The sequence below is a fragment of the Zosterops lateralis genome (genome assembly GCF_965231275.1).
Source record: "Zosterops lateralis genome assembly, chromosome: Z".
NCBI classification, from domain to species: domain Eukaryota; kingdom Metazoa; phylum Chordata; class Aves; order Passeriformes; family Zosteropidae; genus Zosterops; species Zosterops lateralis.
The window spans coordinates 33,047,908-33,067,655 of NC_139800.1; the positions used below are offsets into that span (position 1 = coordinate 33,047,908).

The 19,748-nt window shown below is 37.9% G+C and overlaps 1 protein-coding gene and 1 long non-coding RNA gene across 8 annotated transcripts in view; one reads left to right on the forward strand and one right to left on the reverse strand.

Moving 5' to 3' along the window:
- BNC2 (basonuclin zinc finger protein 2) overlaps positions 1 to 2,711 on the reverse strand; it is a 333,664-nt gene extending 330,953 nt beyond the window's left edge. For 4 of the 6 annotated variants that reach the window (XM_083883384.1, XM_083883383.1, XM_083883381.1 and 1 more), the window contains exon 1: positions 2,672 to 2,711. In XM_083883384.1, coding sequence (XP_083739510.1) covers positions 2,672 to 2,683 — 12 coding nt within the window. In that variant the 5' untranslated portion in view covers positions 2,684 to 2,711. Of the gene's footprint in view, positions 1 to 1,459; positions 1,562 to 2,671 lie in introns of those variants that run through there. The other 2 variants (XM_083883386.1, XM_083883382.1) reach the window with 1 other exon arrangement.
- LOC310922665 lies at positions 1,909 to 9,813 on the forward strand. Of its 2 annotated transcripts, none has more exons than XR_014592466.1 (3): positions 1,909 to 2,042; positions 5,747 to 6,054; positions 8,544 to 9,813. It is a non-coding gene; the product is annotated as an uncharacterized lncRNA (long non-coding RNA). The 2 variants fall into 2 exon arrangements; XR_014592467.1 differs by having other exon boundaries at positions 1,911 to 2,042; positions 5,747 to 5,971.
- The last annotated feature ends 9,935 nt before the right edge of the window (positions 9,814 to 19,748 follow it).

A 19,748-nucleotide genomic window follows, 5' to 3' on the forward strand; every position in this document is an offset into this window, starting at 1 on the left:
ATTTCTGTCAGTGTTACTGTAACCATAGTCCTGGGCACATGCTGCTTTTTTTCCCCCTCCTCCCCCCCCCCCTTTTTTTTTTTTTTTTTTTTTTTTTTTTTTTTTTTTTTTTTTTTTTTCCTCTTCCTTGTTGTCTACATTTGACAGTTGCATCTCCTACACTCCAATTGTGGCTTTGATCACTGAAACAAGACATGTCATGTTAGGGAGAGAAGGCAAAAACACAAACCCTCCATCGTAAACTCCATTCACACAGACATTCTCCATCTATAGTTTGATTACTGTAGATACATACATACATATATGCACGCAGAAACATACACATATATAAGTAGACAGAGATATAAATATATACATACACTTGTGTGTGTGCATGTACATATGTATGTGTATATTCAAAGCACACAAGACACCTCTGTAATATCCCTAACACCTAGAGTGAGGTGACAAAAGCTGACTGAAAGCAGAGCGACTGGAAACATACTACTTCACTGAACGTGGGATGATCACCGTTCATCACCAGCTGAGGTCGATCCATGTGTTAACGTGAACAGTTATCATTCCGCATGTTAAGTGTAGTCACGGCTTAAATGAGCTTGTCTTTCGCAGCTGTTCAACCTATCCTCACATCACAACCCTGGCAAACGGACTTCAGTAAAATGAGGTCCTTGGCCATTTCGACTTTCAATTTTTAAATTAAAAGCCCAAACCCTGCTTTGCAAAACCTCTATTGTAAAGGAGACGTGCATATACACAGCACATAAAATATGCAGCAAAAACTTGTTCAAAGTTGGTTTTTGAGGGGCTCCACCTTCTCCTTTACAGTTAGGGCATCAGCCTAACTCTCCAATTTCTGTTAGCAATCGCTGATTGGAGAGGTGCAAACTGCAAGCACATGCACAACAAAAAAAAGTTTCGGAGGGAAGGTGGATTTACACTCCTGCCTCCGCCGCAGGCGATGTTTCACACGCGAACACAGAGCTCCTTCCCGCTCTCAAAGGTTACCTTTACAAAGTGTAAAGCAAACCGTACTCATTTCCGAGCAGAAGGTGGTGGCCAAAATATAGATCAGACCACCGTATGTCCGACTCAACCCCACTCCACCTTCATTCTCCCTCCCTCCATCCTCAAACACTTTTTTTTTACACTAGCTCCTCATCTCTAGTGAAAGGAAGGAGGCGGTAAAAAGCATGTGGCCATCTCATTTCAATCCCATAGACTCACTTAAAGTTTAGCACAACCTCTTAGACATTTTCTTCCCCCAATCCACGCAGCAGAGAGCTTATTTATTTATTTATTTATTATATCCCTACTTTGCTTTGCCCGGCTGCTTGTTTCTTTGAAGGTCGAAACACACCAAGAGCAAGCGGGGCTGCTTGTGTTACTGCACAATTTATTAATCAAATCAAACCAAAGTAAAGGCTAGAATGAAAACGAAAGGCTGCTGGAAACTTCTTACCATCTCTGCATGTTGGTTGTCAAGTGCACCCCCTGTCTCTCGATCTCCTCTCAGCGGCAGTGCCTGCACCCTTCCTTTTGCCTCTGGGCTCTCAGCAGTACACTCTCTCTTTCTCCCCTTCCTTTTCTCCTTCCCTTCCCCCACTCTGCCCCCAGGTGATTTGAAGTAAAAATGGAGATTTAAAAAAAAAAAAAAAAAAAAAAACCCACCCAAAACCCCAAAACTTTTCCCCCCTCAAAAAAAAAAAAAAAAAAAAAAAAACCCAAAACGAAACAAAATCCCGCACCACTAACCAACACACACCCACACACACACACACAAAAAAAAAAAAAAAAAAAAAAAAAAAAGAAAAAGAAAACAACAACAACAAAAAAGAAAACCAGCAGCTGCAGCAGCAGCGAGTCTCTTTCTCTCCCCTCCTCCCCCCCCCGCCCCCCCCGCCACTCTCTCTCTCTGACTCTCTCAAAACTTCAGCCCCCAAAGTTCAGCCGGAGGAGCAGGGAGAAAGAAAGAGAAAGAGCTTTCAGCAGAGAGCTGGAAGTGATGGGAGGAGGGACCCAGGTTCGGGTCAGAGCCTCCACAGGTTGGTTTGTTGTTGTTGGGATCCTTGGCTGGGGAAGGGGAGGCGGCGGGGGGAGGCTGCGAGCGGGTCCGAGAGGACAGTCCTGCTTCCCTCCAACCCCGCGCTCAGGGGCGAGGGCGGCAGGCAGGGAGGCAGAGGGGGTTATTTTTTCACACACACACACACACACCCGACTGCTGTTTCCCCTTCCCTCTGCCTGCTCCCTCCCCCGCAAACTTTCTGTGCCAGGCGGGGGCCGCGGCAGAGGTCGCCCGCGCCCAGCTGTCAAAAACACCCCGCGACCGCCGCCAACTTTGTGGCGAGGGCGGCCGGCGGCGCCCCTCCGCCTGCTCTGCCCTCTCTCGCCTTCCCGTCCTCCGCCCCGCCGCTCCTCGGGCGGCCGCGGTCCCTCCCGCTGCTTCCCCTCTTCCTTATCGGCTCCAGGCGCTGCTGGAGCCAGCCAGAGAGGGAAGGCAGCAATGCGAAAGAAAGCTGGAGGGAGGGCGGAGAGGGGGCAGAGAGACGGCGGAAAATGGAGCGTAGCGCAGAGGAGGGGGTAAGGAGCCGGAGGGGAAGAGGGAAGAGCGTTAGAAAGGAAGGGAAAAGTTAGGCGAAGTTTTTGCTTGTGGTGCCGGTTTCCCGCTTCCCACCCATTGCTCCATCAGCTCCCAGGGCTCTGCGGCGGCGGCTGCTGCTCAGTGTGGGATCTGAGGAAATATTTTGTAAAAGGGTGGGATTTTTTTTTTTTTTTTTTTTTTTTTTTTTTCCTGTGGAGGGAGCGGGGGGGGTGGGTAAGGGAGGCGGGAGGAGGTGAGCCGTCACGGTTGTACGTTCATAGGGAACAGACAAGAGTCACATCTGTGTGTGACACGGAGCCAAACTGAGCGAAACCCTGCCCCGGCGGCGCCGTGGAAGCGCAGCCGCCGCGGCGGCCCTGGCTGGGCGCGCAGGCACGGGCGGGCGGCCGGGCGCGCTCCCGCGGGGGCACGGGGCGGGGCGGGACGGTCCGCGCCCTCCCGCGGCCGCGGCGGGCCGGGTCGGGTCGGATCGGGTCGGTCGGACGGGCCCGCGCCGCTCCGCACGGCGCCGCAGCTCCGCGCTGCCTGCCCACCGCCGCGGCCCCCCAGCCCTCCCTTACCGCTCCGCAGCGCCGTCTCCGCCGGGCCCCGCCGGCCGCCCCGGGGACAGCGGGGCCGCCCCGCCGCACGGGCTGCTCGGCCGGGGACCGTGGTGAGGCTGTCAGGCGTCACCTGCGGGGACCGGCAGCCCCGGCCCGCTGTCCCTCGCGGCCGGCCCGAGAAGGCGCTGGGGGTCACCCGTGCGGTCAAACCCGGCTCCCCTCGCCAGGCGCCGTGTAAACACGAGGTTTGTACACGAGGTTTAAACACGACCGGACCGTTAAAAAGTGAACGCGAGGAGAACTTTCCAGGCGATGTGAAACACAGAACGTTTTGCTCCCTTTTGGTGTAGCCGGACACTCAGATGACCTAGCAGGAACTGAGAAAAATTGAGAGAATATGGGAGGTAGCCGTCTGCGCTCCTGATTTTTCCTGGATCTGCTAAGGACTGAACTCACAGCAAGCTCGCTGTAATGAACGGCATGTCCCCGGGAATTGCCAACTTCCCATGCTTGTTACCATATTTTGGCATCTTTGTTACTTATTTATTTCCTATGCCTGTCGGAAAAGAGAAGGGCAAATTATCTGTGTTAGTATCAAAACTAGATTTTCATAAAACTCGATATATCTCAATGTCTGTTTCCATGAAAATTTGTTTTCTGGGTATTTGACACTTTGATTAGGCATAATATGCATTGGCTTATGGACAACTTTGTAGTGTCCACTTTTCATCAGGATTAATTTTGATCTTTGAGGGCATGTTTCAGGCTCTAAACGACGATTCAAAAGGATTTTGCGTTCATCAGGATTTGGGATTTTTAATCGAGTACCATGACCAATGAAGATTTGGAGTACTTTATGGTTGTTCTTAAAAAAAAAAAAAATTAAAAAAAAAAATCACGGGACTAATTAAGCCATGACTTGGTGCGTTTTCTGTCAAAGGGGAGAGATAAGAAAAACCTTGTTAATTATTTCAAAGTCACATTTTATCGTACCTAAAAACGCATTTGCCCTTTTGAACCAGGGAAGGGCCAAGAACTTGCCAAAATATTGTGTTCACACAGCCCCCTCGTGGTCAAAGCCTTCAGAGCCTCACAACCACCTCTACTCACACGAAGGAGGAAAGGGTCAAACAAAACAGGCTGATTAAAAAGAAAGTGCTGAAATTTTGGCTCGCAAAAGGCATGGCTAGAATAAAGATATGCCTTACCCATTACAAGGCTGATCTTCATTGTGCAGTTTCCCTGAAGCGAATCAAAGATTATAAATGGTTACAGCTTTATGAAAGTATTAGAGTAGGTAGATGGCCATTTGACCAAACTTAAAACCAGATTTCCTTACTACTTTGGGAAACTTTTTTTTTTTTTTTTTTTTTTAAACTGGGGCTAGGAATTTGGAGGATATATTTCTATATCCACTAAATAAGTAGTTTACATTGATAATAGCCTATATCAATAAAAAGTAAGTGTAGCACAATCATTAATAGCTTCCAGTTACATTATTTTCAAAGACTCTAAGTAATTTTATATGAAAACTAATAAAGCTTCATGGAGTTACTCCTTTGTTATCTTGCTTGATACTTGATTCAGCATTTTTAAACCTTTTTTTCTCTTCCACCTGTCTATAAGCCAATGTCTTTTGTGTTGGCAGTATATTACAGCCTCTTCAAAGCTGATGAGGAGATAAAATGGCTAGAGGCAAGCTGGCTGTTGGGGATTCTGATTCTTGAGTTGACAGTATGAGGTTACAGGATAAACACTGTGTAGATGCTTCTGCTTCTAGGATCAGTACCAGAATAACTAACTGGTGCCATTTGAATACATAACATCACTAGTCGTCACTAGGCTGAACAAGCTTCAAGTTTTTCTGAAATTCCACATCTTTCAAAGTCATGCTTTCAGTCACATATACAATTGTGTTTTAAATTTCCATTGAATTATTGCTTTCAAGTTTGACTACTGTGTAGTATATTCTGAGATAAAACTAAGATAGGGCCCATATTAAAATACTGTACCATACACATGCACAGTATCTTTTGTTTCTTTATAGGGCTCCAGTGACTGTGAAATCAGCACATCATTGATATTGTGGGAAATTATGACAACACACCTTTACTTGCAGTTTAGTGTCAAAAGACAGCATATAGACTCATGGTGTGTCACAGGACTGTCCTATGACTTCTCAGTGTGTGTAATTACCTTAAATTTTTGATGTTATATGCAAGGTTTCAGAGAGTAAGTGCAAAGCGTAAACTTTTTTTTTCTTCTTAGTCTAATGATATTTTTTTTCATTAAGAAAACAGTGTCTGTAACAATTTCAGCCTCATCAACAGAGATATATAGATAGCAAGTCTTTCTCACTGTAGTTTTCCTTCAAAACCAGATTTGACCACTGTAATGAATTAGTAGTATTCGTTGTTTGAGATTCATTAGTGTTAACAAAGTTAGAAAGTAAAATAATTTTCTTCAGGATTTTTTGTGTTTGCTTGTTGGGGTTTGGGGGAGTTTTTTGGGTTTGGGGAGGGCTTTTTGATTTGGTTGGTTTGGGGTTTTTTTGCTTTTGGGGTTTTTCTTCATTGATTGGTTTGTTGTTTTTTGTTTTTCACAGATCGGAGCACCAAGCTATTATTGCAAATTAGAGTCTGACTTGTAACTGCAACTTGAGAAGAATGGAACCATAATTCATCTAAATTGTGATGTCTCCAGAGTGTGGTATTTCTCTTCTGTTTTCATCCTATTTCTCACAGAAGGAATTTATGCTTCACTTGAATCTTTCCCATTTTGCAAACCTGGAGATGTGGTCCCAGAGGATTTGCCCACATAGCAAACAGAGGTGAGGTGGGACATGAGGCACCAATCCTGAAAGGGACTAGAGCAAGATACCGAACCAAAATCTGTGTTCTGATGAGTTGCAAGGTAATATAGAACACTTCTAGAGGATGGTGTAATTGTAATGTAAACGAGAAAAGAGTTTTCTGGTAGAAAGAATCTCCAACAGAGAAATTATTTCCAGTCATGAAAATGAAACCTGTTTTCCGTAATGCACAATTTGTACTGGGGCAAAGAATCCATTCTAAAAATACTCATCAATACTTTGGACTAATGCCATCATGAAGTCCTAATCTGATTATTAATTTTATTTAGGAATATGGCTGTACCGTCCATATACATACTGAATATTTGTATTAAGTTTCTGTGCTAAGTGTTACTTACAATAGTTGGCCTGTCTTGTAGCATGACTTACAAAACACAGGCTCCTACTTTCTATTAGAGATTCTTCTTTTCCCTTCTTTTCTGTTTTTTCCTCTTTTTAGGCATTTTTGTTTGAGTTTTATGCTAGTTAGTCTATTGCGTTATGATATTTGGGAGAACTTCAACCATTGTCAATAATCTGATTAGGAGAGAATATCTGAGCATTTATTATAAGAAAGAGTGTAAAGATTTCTTAGACAAACTATAATTTCTTGACAGAATTTGAAGTTTGACCCTATGTTGGCAGCGTACTTCTGAAGGGGTTCAGCTAAACATAGCTCTGAACACCAGGGGCTTGCGACAAGATATGAGCAACTAGGGACCAATTGTAAACATTTGGTTTAAAATCAGTTGCGCACGGGATGACACAGGAGCTTAGAGACAGGGGTAGAATCTAAGTCTCCAGGATCAAGTTTAACTGCTTCATCTGCTTTAACCCTAGTTCCAGCTTTCTCTTTCTGTCTTGTTCATCCCACACCTTAAAATTTTAGCAGTAAATTAAGCAGGAGTATTTGGAAAGAAGCTCCATTTATTAAACAGGCATTCTATTTAGAGATTGCCATCATTTCTCTTTACTTGATACAGACACATGTTGCAGGAAGAAAACCGTACATGATCATACGATTTCAGATGCTGTGTACTCATCACATGAAATAATATTTTGTACACACTTGTAATGATAACATTTCTTAACTTCTGAACATATAACTTTCTAACCCCTGCTAGCCAGCTGTCAAAATTCAGTATTAAGCTGATGAGACTATGTCAAATAACAATACTGATACTGTAGTGTTCTGAGTCAAAAAGTATTTTTGTCATGGAAGAAGTGAAGTAAGAGTAGCTAATTATGTTTCCTTTGCCTCATGCACTAAAACATTGAAGGCAATTCAGAGCCTTTCCAGCACTTCAATGTTGCTAAGTCTTCCCAGTCATAATCGTGGTTTTGGGGAATGAAAAAAGGCTGTCTGCAACATATTAATCTTTTTTTCTTTTTGTACCATATCCTCTGCACCAAATATTTTCTAACACTCTTTTGGAGGTTGCTACCACAATATGATTTATCCTAAACTTTCCCCAAAGCATTTCCCCAATTAGTAGATGTTCCTTAGGATAAATATGCTTCCAGGACAGTGTGGGCTCAGCTGAAAGAACATATATTAAAAGCAATAGATATAGATGTTACTTTGTAGTTCTATAACAGTTTTTGTAAGGGACTCTAGAAGATTTTAAACATAAGCAAAACTCCAAAACTATTCACCTATTCAGCTTTAGAAATTAAAGAAATACGATGTAGTAAGTTTCAGCAACTCACTTATAGTAGTAAAAAAAAGTAAAAAATAAATGTTTTGGATCCATTTAGTAATTCTACTATCATCCTTTATCCAATAAGAATACATATGTTTACATTTAAGACCTCTCTAGATTGAAGTTTCTTCTTTCTCTATTGTCGCTTCCAATCTTTGTCCATCAAATTTTTTTTCTATAACTTAGTAACTGCTAGTCAGAGACCACACATAGTGTTCTATATGCATTTTGGAATATGTTTCATCTTATCTCATATAACACTTGAGAGTATCTTTCCCAAGTGAATCTCAATGTTTTTCAGTACTCTTAGTGCTTTACTATTTATTTTCCTTATATTACACCAGTCAAAAATGATTGCCTAGGAGAGTTAGCTGTGAGTACGATGGGAAAGTCTCTTTTTTCTTAGCCAGTTTAACTGCTTTTGTCTTGAACACTAATTGTTGATGGGATTTTACTCATTTCATCCTGGTACCTTATAATGGGTATTTGTGCACTTTGCTTGATCTCATAAATTAGTTTTAACAAATAAAATGCCCCAGTCAGAGCTAATAGTGATTGGTGGCTCAGTATCTTAAAAAGAACAAAAATGTCAAATATTGGCAGGGCAAATCACAAAATCTTTCATTTCTAGTCTTGAAAGATTACTGGTAAGACTTCCCTACTTGTAGAAAATTTATTTTTCTGCTATTCACACCTTGCTTAAATGGTGGCTTAATATAGATGTGGCATCCTAAGCTGAATATAGTACAGAGCATTAAAGCAGGCTTTAAATAATGTGGCATTAAGATTTCTCATCCATCATAACTTCTCTCTTCCATTTTATTTTTATTTTTCAATAATTGCTTCAGATATTACAATACCATTTGATCTTCATGTCAAGAGAAAGAAAAGAAGGCAGAAGAATTGACAGCTTGATCCTTGCCTTCTTATGAAAAACCAACTTTTAGATTTTGACCTCTTATAGCAGTGGATTCAACTACTGTAATAGCAGATACTTAATAGATAGCTCTTGTTTGAACCTGAGCTTGATTGTAACCCTCACATCCAAAGATCTAGTTAAAATACCAGGTACTCTCACTGCTTTTATTATAAAGACTTTGTTGGGCACATCTAATAGGCTCCCTGTATTTGTTCATTTTGGTGAGGTATAGTTACAAAAAGAAGGTATAAACTTTGCTATTTGCATTACTTTAAATCTTAGGAACCTGGAGAAAATAGGAAATTAAAATATTGTGTCCAAAAACTGGTTTCCTATTTGAAGTATTTTTCATCCATGCACTTCTACCACTGGATCATAACCCAAATGCTGTTCACAACTGACAGTGCTATTCAGATAGAACTCTGAATTTCCTTTGTTTATTGGCTGCCCCACTTTCAGTTAGTTTGATTTTACATCCAAGGTGTTGGTCATTGACCTTGAAGCAATTTCTCCAAATTTTGGCCCTACCAGTGTGTGTGTGTGTGTATGAAATTAATTAGAGAAAATCATTACTATTCCATGTGTGTGTATGGATGGACAAGGAAAATAAGGGAAATAGACAGCAGTTGTCTAAATGGTTGGTTCTTTTTCAACCTCAAAGTATTTTAGCATCAGTTTAAACTTAAAATGTGGTTCTTTTAAAATTGGTAACTTGTAGTTTGTGAGTTTAAATTAATTATTCAGGACACGAGAGTCTTTCAGTATATTTGATTTCAAGGATACAAAATTGTGACTTCCTACTATAAAAGTTAATTGCACTTGTGTAATTCATGCTACCAATAATGTTAAGAAATACCTCTGTTCAGAGCAGAGCTAGAGATGATGAGGACAGGGCATTGGCTCTAAGGAAGAAAGAAAGGAAATTGTCATTTGAAGGACTGCAAGACACTGTTCTTTGTGAAATACTCTCACAGAAAGAGTGGTTATTCTTAGAGTATGACATTGAGTCTGTAGCAGCTGAGATTTTCTATGTAAAATTATGCTCTATACACGGAATAGTTTCTTTTAATTCTCTTGCTTGTGATTTCTTGGTGTACCTGAAAAGCTTTCCTGTGCATGTATCCTCTAAGACTTCTGTAAAGTAATAACATTGTATGCAAGCAAAAGCCATTTTATGTTGGATACATGTAAATAGAAAATGTTATCAATACTCTGTCTGCCTTTGTGATGTAGACAGTATAAATTTTAAGCAGTTCTGCAACCTGTCCCAAGTGAAGGAGGCAATATTGTTTCAGAGATCACTTTTATTAAGTTTCTTCTGGCTGACCTGTTACTGCAAATTAATTGTTATTGCACTGGTAGCAAATACGTTGCAACTGAAGAACTACCACAAGTTGTGACATAAGAACTATGACAAAAACTCTTACAAAGTTAGCAGTTCCGTGGCATAGTCAGTTCAGTGACAAGTCTAGCAAAGAAAACAAAACCCAGTTAAAATATCGGTTTACTACTCCTAATGACAGAATTAATTAGCGGAGTCTTCAGATAGCATAGCAGATACAGTCTTGTGGGTTTTGATGGTGCACAAAGTACATTAATCCAGCTTTATTGTCGGTGCTTCCCATAATGTTGCTATTTCCTTTTCCAGTCTTTATTAATATAGGATAGCTCAGGGTTTAGATATGTTTTCTTCTCTCTTTTTTTTCCCCTTCTCCCAGAAGTTTAAAGAATGGTTGAAATACAGTCCAAGTCACATTTTTTAGAAGGAAAATGCATGGTCTAGACTGTTCTAACTTAATTCATGTATTTCTCTTAAAAGACAAAAAAAATACGTCCTTGCAGCTTCTTCAGTTTCTTCAGTTTCTTCTGTGACTTTATTGCTTTTACAGAACAGCCACAAACACACACATGTACTATGTGAAGGCATTGCTTAGTGCTTTGTAAGAGATGTTGATATAATTGAAACAATTGCCTTAAAATTAGAGCTAAAACAAATGCTATATTCAAAAGGAAGAATGATCTTTAATTGAAGTGCCCCATTATGCAGAGGAAAGGCATAGACATCTGGTCTTCTATGTATGGTTTTAGGAGGCATTTAATCAGGAAATCTGTGTAGAAGCATACCACTAGATACATATTCCCAGACTCTAATAGAAAATACTGTTCATCAGAAGTACAACTAGCTCAGAGTCTCATTTTGCAAAAAAGGGCCGTCAAAAAAAAAAAAAAAAAAAAACAAAAACCAAACCAACAAACAAACAAACAAATAAACAAAAAAACCCACCACCAAAAAAAAAAAAACCCAAAAAAAAAAAACCCAAAAAAACCAAAAACAAACAAAAAACAAACAAACAAACAAACAAAAAAAAAAAAACAAAAAAAACAAAACAACCAAAAAAAAAAAAAAAAAAAAAACAACCAAAAAAAAAAAAAAAAAAAAAAAAAAAAACAACAACTTCTGGCTCTTGAAATACTTAACTCTCTCATTGTCTTATTCAAAACAATCTAACTTCCAGCCTTTAAAATATTTTTTGTATTACTATAAAGGCTAGGCCACTAATATAGGCTCTAAATTTTTTTACTTATGCAAGGAAAAATAAATTCATTAATATAAAATATCTATGGAATACTGGTATCACACCTTGTAGATGAAAAGCAAGTATTGTGATGGTGAGCAGGAGACACAAACCACACAACATCACTACTGTGATAAACAAAAATATATTACTTCTCTTTAAACTGGATCTGTGCAGTGTTTATGTCACCTTGAATTCATGTAATTGCAGATTTTTGGATCTGTAAAAAATCTCAGGATTTGATCTCTATTTTGAGAAAAGATAATTATGTATAGAACATGTTTATGACATGTTTCAAAGTTTCCTGAAAAAATCCCACTATACCCTTCGTATACTGAAGTACTGGCCTACTCCAGGCTGCCTTTAATGTTAGTTTTTCTTAAGAGCTAAACAAAATACTTCTCCTTCTAAATAAGCTGATTCCTTCTTGTCACCTTCTCCATAGACCTAACAATGCCTTTTCCTTCAAACATTTTTCACGTTGTATTTCTGAAAATTATTAGCACTCTTGTTACATTCCCATGAGTACTACTCAATTTACCATAAGTACCAGCAAGTTCACTAGTCTGATTTGCAAATAGTACTCTAGCTGAAGCTTCCATAGACAATAGAGTAATTATCTCTTGTATATGATATACAATATTCTTGGTAATGCAGCTCAAAATGGCATTTTTCTTTTAATATCATACTGATCTATTCAGTTTATGTTCCACTCTAACTTGATAAGTTCATCTGTAGTACTGTGGTAAATGTCCAAGAAGCTAGTCTTTCTTTTTAATTATTTTTACCTTATTCTGTTGTTCTTTGTCAGCAACTTTGAAACAAACCTTTCTTAGCCTCTTTCAGTTTATCAAGACTATATAATATATGCTCTGTCACCAAAGTAATTACTGAAATTATGATCAACTTTATGATTATCAAAATTTCCCTGTTCCATGCTATGTGTTTCAAGATAGTTGAGGCAAATAGTTGTGACTCTGCTGATCCAGACTGTCAGCTCAGTTACAGAAACAGTACAGATATTATCAAATATGACAGAAAACAAACTGATAAATGCTTTTACATTACTCCTGGAACCCTTTGTAGCTAGTCCAGTACTTCTATGCAGAATTAGCTTCTATCATAAAAATCTTGTTAATTCAGGTTTGACCAGAACCTTGCCAATAGAGGACAGTGGAGATACATTGATAAACCAGTGAAGACTTGTTGAAGACTTCTCCGAAAACTGCCTTGTAAGACCTAAGATAACAATATTTGAGGATGCTAAGGTCTCTTTAGCTTGACACAGAGCGGTAGGTTCACTTAACATTAGTATAAACACTTAGCATTGGTAAAATCTAGATCTCCCATAATGACATATTCTCAAGTTTGAAAAATTTATTTCAAATTTCTTGGTATTTCATGCATGGCCTCCTTCTTTGTAAAATCATCCTAAGAACAGCAACAGCTTTGCATTTTTTTGTTGTGCATCTTCAGAGATTCTTTGATGAAAGCTGTTATATGGGCATAAATGTATTTGTCTGCTTGGTCAAGTAAGTAAAAGCAGGGAATCAAACTAAAGTCTTTGCACTGTCTTGCAGACCACTAACCACCGTAAAGATATTTGGCTGGCCCAGAAGTAACATGTGATACTGAAGTCCAGACTGGACAGAATCCCCAGACTGGGGATTTTTTAAATTATGGTATCCTCAGGAAGCAATAACTTTAGAACTGAGGGCAGGATGATTGTTTTGTTTTCTTGTAAATCTTTCAAGATGCTAATTGTGATTACAGTATGAAATTAGAGATCTGTACATTTTTTATCACAGACAAAAATTAGAAATTTGTGAAACTTGAATGACTGTCTGTTCAGAATTGAAAAGTATTTGTTTGCAGAAATACATTTATATATAAGAATAAAAGTCAAACAGCAGAATCAGACACCTTTCAGGTAAAGGCTGCCCAAAGATACAAGCACTTGCAAAGGTGTAAAGCTTTGAAGTATAGTAGATTAAATTAATTTGTCACATGCAAACAGTATTAGGTATCTGAATTTGACTTTTAAAAGTTGCTTAGCATTATTGGTTATAATATTCTTTATTAATAGAAGGGATTGAGAATAAATGCTTTCAAGCCAAGCAGGGAACCCAAAAAAAACTGTGCACAAAAGGAAACTTGGATCTGTAGAACAAATCTGTTAGATAGGTCAAGAGTATTAAATAAATTCACCTTGTATTTTAATGCAGAACTTAGGCAGCAGGCCATACAAGGAATGGGTATATTTCATCCCTGCTTGGTAACTTGCGGTGGTGTTTATGTATCTTGAGAACTTCTCTCAATCATTTGTCATTAAAATCAGTTCTACTGGCAGTCAGGTTTCCATGCTGAGACCTAGGAAGGAATATATTTATGAATACAGAAACATACAGCTGCTATTACAGCTGAATAGTTTATTTTGAACACCCTAGATTATGACTTTCTTTTCTTTTTCTCACACTTTTAGGTAAAGGCTTGGGTGTGTACTTTAAAAAGCCAGCCTCCAGTGAGGGTAGAGAATGCCCATTTATTATCTGTTCTGCCTGGTTTTTAGGCAATGTAGAGTATGTGGGATAAACAGCAAGATTGAAAACAATGTTATTGTTGCTATTGTTACTTAAGACAAACAGGTATATTTTCTTTGATTTCCATAAACAGGGCTCTTTAGTGTAAGGCACATTGAAATTCCAACCAAGTAAAAATCTATACTTTAAAATAAATTGGAGACATAGCTACATATTTTGACTATCTTAGTTTTCACAGTATAGTAAAATAAATTCTGTCTTTGGTTTCCCTAAATAACATTGAGAGAAGGTCAAAAAAGTAGAAATTGATAATATTCTTTTTTTTTTTTGAAAGTACCTGCTTTCAGTTTTCTTAGAATGAACTAGTAGTCATCTCAGGACATAATTTACTTTACAAGCATTTCAGGGAAGTCGATGTTGATATTGTTTAATAATGAAGTTTACATTATTCTTAGTAGATCAACCACAAAAAGTGGCTGATCGACAATCAAAAGTATATAAAAAGTATATTGATATTTGAGCAAAGTTTGAAGAGCACCTTTGTACACCAGTCATTCAACTCTCAATACTTAGTACACTGACAGCTGTCCTAGACGACTTAAATGACTCAGGCACTTAGCTTCATCCTGTTGAAGTTTCCTTGGTTAGTATGTGGAATTACTCAGAATTGCTTGTCCCAATGTATTTTGCTACTGATCTAGTGCTTCCAACTGACTTATTACTATGTACTTCCTCTTCTGGTTCTAGCTGGGTCATTTCCTCATGTTTTCCTTGGCTTCTGCTTTTCCAGTCACATAGATAGCTGTATTCTCAAACTTTATCCACTTCTTTGCTATGTTAGATGGAATAATGTCCAAAGACTAGTAATACTGAGTACAAATTCTCTTATAATCCTCAAGCCACATATCTTTCACTCTTCTCTCTTCTATTCTGAAATACAGTATCTCCCATTAATTAAAAATAAGGAAGAAGATGGAGTATTAAATGAAAGAAAAGAAATATAGAAATATATAAATTACTACATTAATTTTCCACATAAAATAATTTATATAACATATATGACATTAGCAAATATACTTCTTATTTTGGAATGCCTTTTATTAGTAGGAAGCACAGCTTCTGGATGAAAGATACCATCAAGTTAACATTTATTATATATTCTTCATATCAACGAAAGTACTTCTCAAGATGGCACTTGTTTTTGCTGAAAAAGAATTATTTACTGCTAGAGGTACATACCAAATCTGCAAGTACTAGAAGCAGTTAGTCTAGAGGAGGAATGTCTGTTGGGCTCCCTCAGGGATTCTTGAGAAAATTTGGTTCAGTTTTGTTTTCCTACTCTTCTTGTGTGACCTAAGCCAATGTAGTTCAGTTCCACTTGTGTCAAATGGGTATTACAAGAAGTTTCCAACTTACAGATGTACAGACATGTCTGGTCAGCTATGAGATTAAGACAGTGATCATTACAAATACTTCACTGGAATATAGAAGCTTTTGACAAAAGGAGGAGTTTTTCATCTGTGCAGAATATCAAGCTTTCTAGGGATTGTGAGATTCTGTGAAAATCTTACTGATTTCTCCTTCAAATACAGGGTGCACTTCCTATCTTTGCTATATCTCCTGTCCACATACAGGAGGAAAAAAATTTTAAAAGTTCTAGAAATATTCCAAAACACTCCAGTGTCAATACTTCTGATAGGAAGAGCACAATAGAGATACAAATTACATAGCAAAGACTGAGATGCTGAGATGCACTAGTGAGAAGAGTAAGGAAAAACCTCAGTGTACAGAATTCATTTAATGCCTTATGGAAAAGGCAAGCAAAGAGGGATTAGGATGCAAGGAAAACTAATCATGCTGGTGATAAAGGAAAAGAAATAAAAAGTGTAGAGCATATAAGGAAGTATAAGAGCTTGCAGGGGAAATCAACACGAATAGACAACAGAGGAGGACGCACAGTCTCTGTGGCTTCTTCCTACCTTTACTTTTCAAGTAGTTTTTCTAAGTAAAAGGAAAAATCTAATCACTTAATTTCTATCATAGTAGCTTAATCCTTTTCCACAATGCAATTTACACATTTTCTTTCCTGATTTGAGGGATTTATTCAACCGTCTTTCAAATCTTCTACAGAGGTTTTCTTACAGTATGTCTTGTTTTTCCCTGTAATCTCATTTGCTTGCCCTCAAACATCTTTTTTCCATTTTCTTCCAAGCCAATCTAAGATGCTTTTAAATTTTATTTACTCTTAGTTGTGTATGTTGAAGAAATATTTCCCTTAAGATTTTAACACTATCAAAAAGTATACTAAATACAACATAAATACTAGGCAAAAGCGATCAAAATATTTTGCATTGGTGAACTAGCATGCACAAGTTGCACATCATGTAGTAAAATAAAATGCTATGGTAATGCTCATAATGTCAAAGATAGATTTTAATTTTCTGTATGGAAAATGTATGTATTGTAAGCTTTTCTGTATGCTTTTCTTCCTTCCCTAAGAAGAATGCAAAAAAAACCCCACCCCTATTTAAATCAAACTAGCAAATCATTTGCCTTTCTAGAGTTTCGGAGCAAAAAAGGCTCCCGATCAATTTGTTATCTACTCTAGGTCCATATACTTTATAGTTCTTCAGAATATGACCAGTGATTAAAAGACTTTGAAACAACAGAAAATTTTCTAACAACTTCCTGCCTAATAATTTGCCTGCCTTCCTTCCTTCCTTCCTTCCTTCCTTCCTTCCTTCCTTCCTTCCTTCCTTCCTTCCTTCCTTCCTTCCTTCCTTCCTTCCTTCCTTCCTTCCTTCCTTCGAGAAGCCACTAAGTACTTAGTAGACAGTACTGATTCATCCAGGTGGGTGAAGAATTTGGGTATAAAGGTGTTCAACCTTAGGGCAAAATCTGCAAGGTAGCAGATTACAAATAGTTATAGAAGTATTGATAGAAACCAGCAAATCTGAAGCAAATAACAGGACAAATTTCAAAGGTTATGAAGAAGAGAAGAGGAATCCATCAGGAATAAGGCAGGTATTGCCACATGACACAGATGGACAGAAGACACAGAGAAGAGAGAGGCATTTAGTTAACTGCTGGGAGACTGATACAAGTTAGGATTACTTGTGGGGTCACTGATTATGGAAAATATTTGGAAGAGAAATGGCATTTAGCCTGCCAGAAGTCCTAGAAAATTTCAGTCTGTGATTCAAAGAAGCTATTTTCACAGAAGTTATGTACTCACTAAACATCAGAGGAAAAACAGTATGAAGAGACCAAAGAGCTGCCACAAACACAAATATTTAAGCAATGCAGAGGGCACCAGATAAGAAAAATCTCAGGCCTGCAGAAATCAACTGAGAGTCAGAGAGTACTCAACTTGAGAGAGGACCCTAGAAGATAGGTATAGAAGCCTGTGGAATTTGTTCTGTATTCTTTCATACTGCCTTTTTAGGCATGAGTTTAAGTATTCTTTGTTTCATAAGAGGTCATTCCATCACTTCTGAAGTTGAAAAGTGTTATGCTAATTGAGGAGGTTATTCACTTGTTTCAAAACCTGTCAAATGTCGATGCAGCATTACAAGAAACAAAGCTACAAGGACATAAATTCTCAGGCTTTTGCTACTCAAAGTAATGCTGATTCTACTCCTCAGGAAGTCAAATTCCTGTGGACTTCTATGTCCTTGGCTATAAGGCATAGTCTTGATAAGCCTTGACCTTCTGATTAATCTTTGTGATATTTTCCTATATATCTTCAGTCTGGTTAGTATCTAGTCAGAATAAGTAGTAAGAAAATGGAAAAAAGGATTTTTCTTTGGTATTTGCTCAAGGCTTTCAGGGAGTGGCAAAAATTTCTCACTGTGAACATCTGTACCTGTGACCAAAAGCCCAACACTGTTCCATAGTTGCTGTGTTCTTCATGTCTTTCCTCACTTTCTAGCTATATTGCATAATAATTTTTGATTCCAGAAGTGAAGGTATGTCAATATAGAAGATGAGATTCTTCATTTTTGGTGAGAAAAATTGAGTTTAGTGAAAACTGAACTCATGGGCAAGGTATTCAGTCTCCTTATGTGAGAGGAGAAGACAAGGAAAACAGTGATGATGACAGAAAAAGCAGGTTTCTCAGAAGTCTGTAAGAGACTGACATGAGGCCAGCTGCTGCAAAACCTAGTTATGCTTAAGAAGAAAAGGTCTGACAGTAAAATATCTTTAGTTACCATGGATTTTTTGACTGCTTCCTCTTGATACTGGCTAAGAAGGGTGAATAAAGGAAGAGTCAGGCAATTGCTTTCCAGAAAGAAAACAGAAAGAGGACATCTTTGGGTATAAGTACAAGGTCATGCAACTTAATAGCCCTCAAGGGAGCAGGTATTTCTAGGAAAAGAAAAAGAAGAAATTCCTCAGAGATCCCAATCACAAAAATGCCCTGGGTTTAGAAGCTTCTGTTTCTTATAACAAAAAACAGCAAATAGAGTAGTAACAGAGGCTCCTGAGTAAACTGAGACTCCAAATGAGCAGTATCCACACAATTGAGGGAGAAGTAAAGATCATCCAATTCAGTGTGCCAAAGTGTTTATAGCTTACATCCCAAGTTTCTCCTTTGCACTCTGCTGAGGCTTTTGCCAAATCCCTACATACATTAAAAATACTAACCACACTCTGCACTTGCTTGATAGGCTGCCTATCTGTGGAGAATATAAATTCAGCCTGGATACTGAGTTTTGCTAGCACAAAAAACAGTCATATACAAGGATGACCAGTAGTGATTAGGCTATGGAACTACGCAGAAGTTCCTCCATGTGATTTGAATTAATTGATTTATTAGTAGCAAAATAGCCAGGTGGGTCAAGCTAATTAAGACTATGATTGCTAATTGCCAACACTGGGGACAGTATGAGTTGCAGAGGTAATAGATACAGTCTGTTTGTAACAGCTCTGTAACCTGTATAGTTAAGACTGAAGAAAAAGAATAAGGGAGAAGATACTCTTGAGAGGAAGGTGTAACTTATAGCAGACCTCATTCAGATGAGGTGAAAGCAACCAGTCCTATAAAAAATTTCTGTCACTCCATGGCAGTCTAGTCTAGTGGCCTCTAAAGTGATGTGGGCACAAGATAATACAGTGGGGTGCAGGAAGAAAGTATATCTCGTACCATTCATAAATAAAAATAAAGTTCTTAATTTGTCTTTATATAATTCTTTTTAAAATGTTGATTTTAAAGTATTTTATACATAATATATTAATATAGTAGTGCATCTATATAATCTATAAATTATATAGGAGCACATGATCAAAAAAGTTGATCTTTTTGGTAGTCTACTGATCTACCTTAGAATTCAGAATAACTTTTTATAAAGTTTCCAGAACTTACTCCATGTTTACAGTGACACTCTCAACAGGGGTTTTACCTTCTGTTCTTTCTTCTTCATAGCTTGACTGAAGTTACAGATAAATATTCTAGCTTGTTCTAAAAGAAACTTTTGCATATGTGATTATTTTTTTTTACCTTAAATGGCAAAAGTGAAATGTTATGTTGTATTTTAAAAAAACCAACTTATTAACAGATTCTAATGAATAATGATATTTGCAGCATTACTTACTCAAATGTAATTCAATCTCTATCACAAATCATTTTGTCTTAGTTTTTGCCAATATGCATGGCAGATTTGTGGGAGGAATGTTTATTTCCCATACTAGTTATATGTTTTTATTTGGTGTTTTCCAATTCATTTGTTTCAGTTCACTTAGCTAGTATTGGATCTTTTCTCTATGGTGCCACCCCCACATTTAATTTTCTCAGTGGAAGAAATTCTCATCCTGCTGAAGAAGCTGCTAGGATCAGAATTTTCCCAGGAGATTTTTTTTTTTCTGATGCTTTTTGTTTTTCTCTAACATCACATGTTTTTTGTAGTGAATTTTAGAAATTTACTTATAGAAACATCACTTTGTAAATAATAAACATTTCAAGACGGGTTTGTTTTTTGTTTTTTTTTTTTCAGAGAGGTTAATATTTGAGAATTCTAT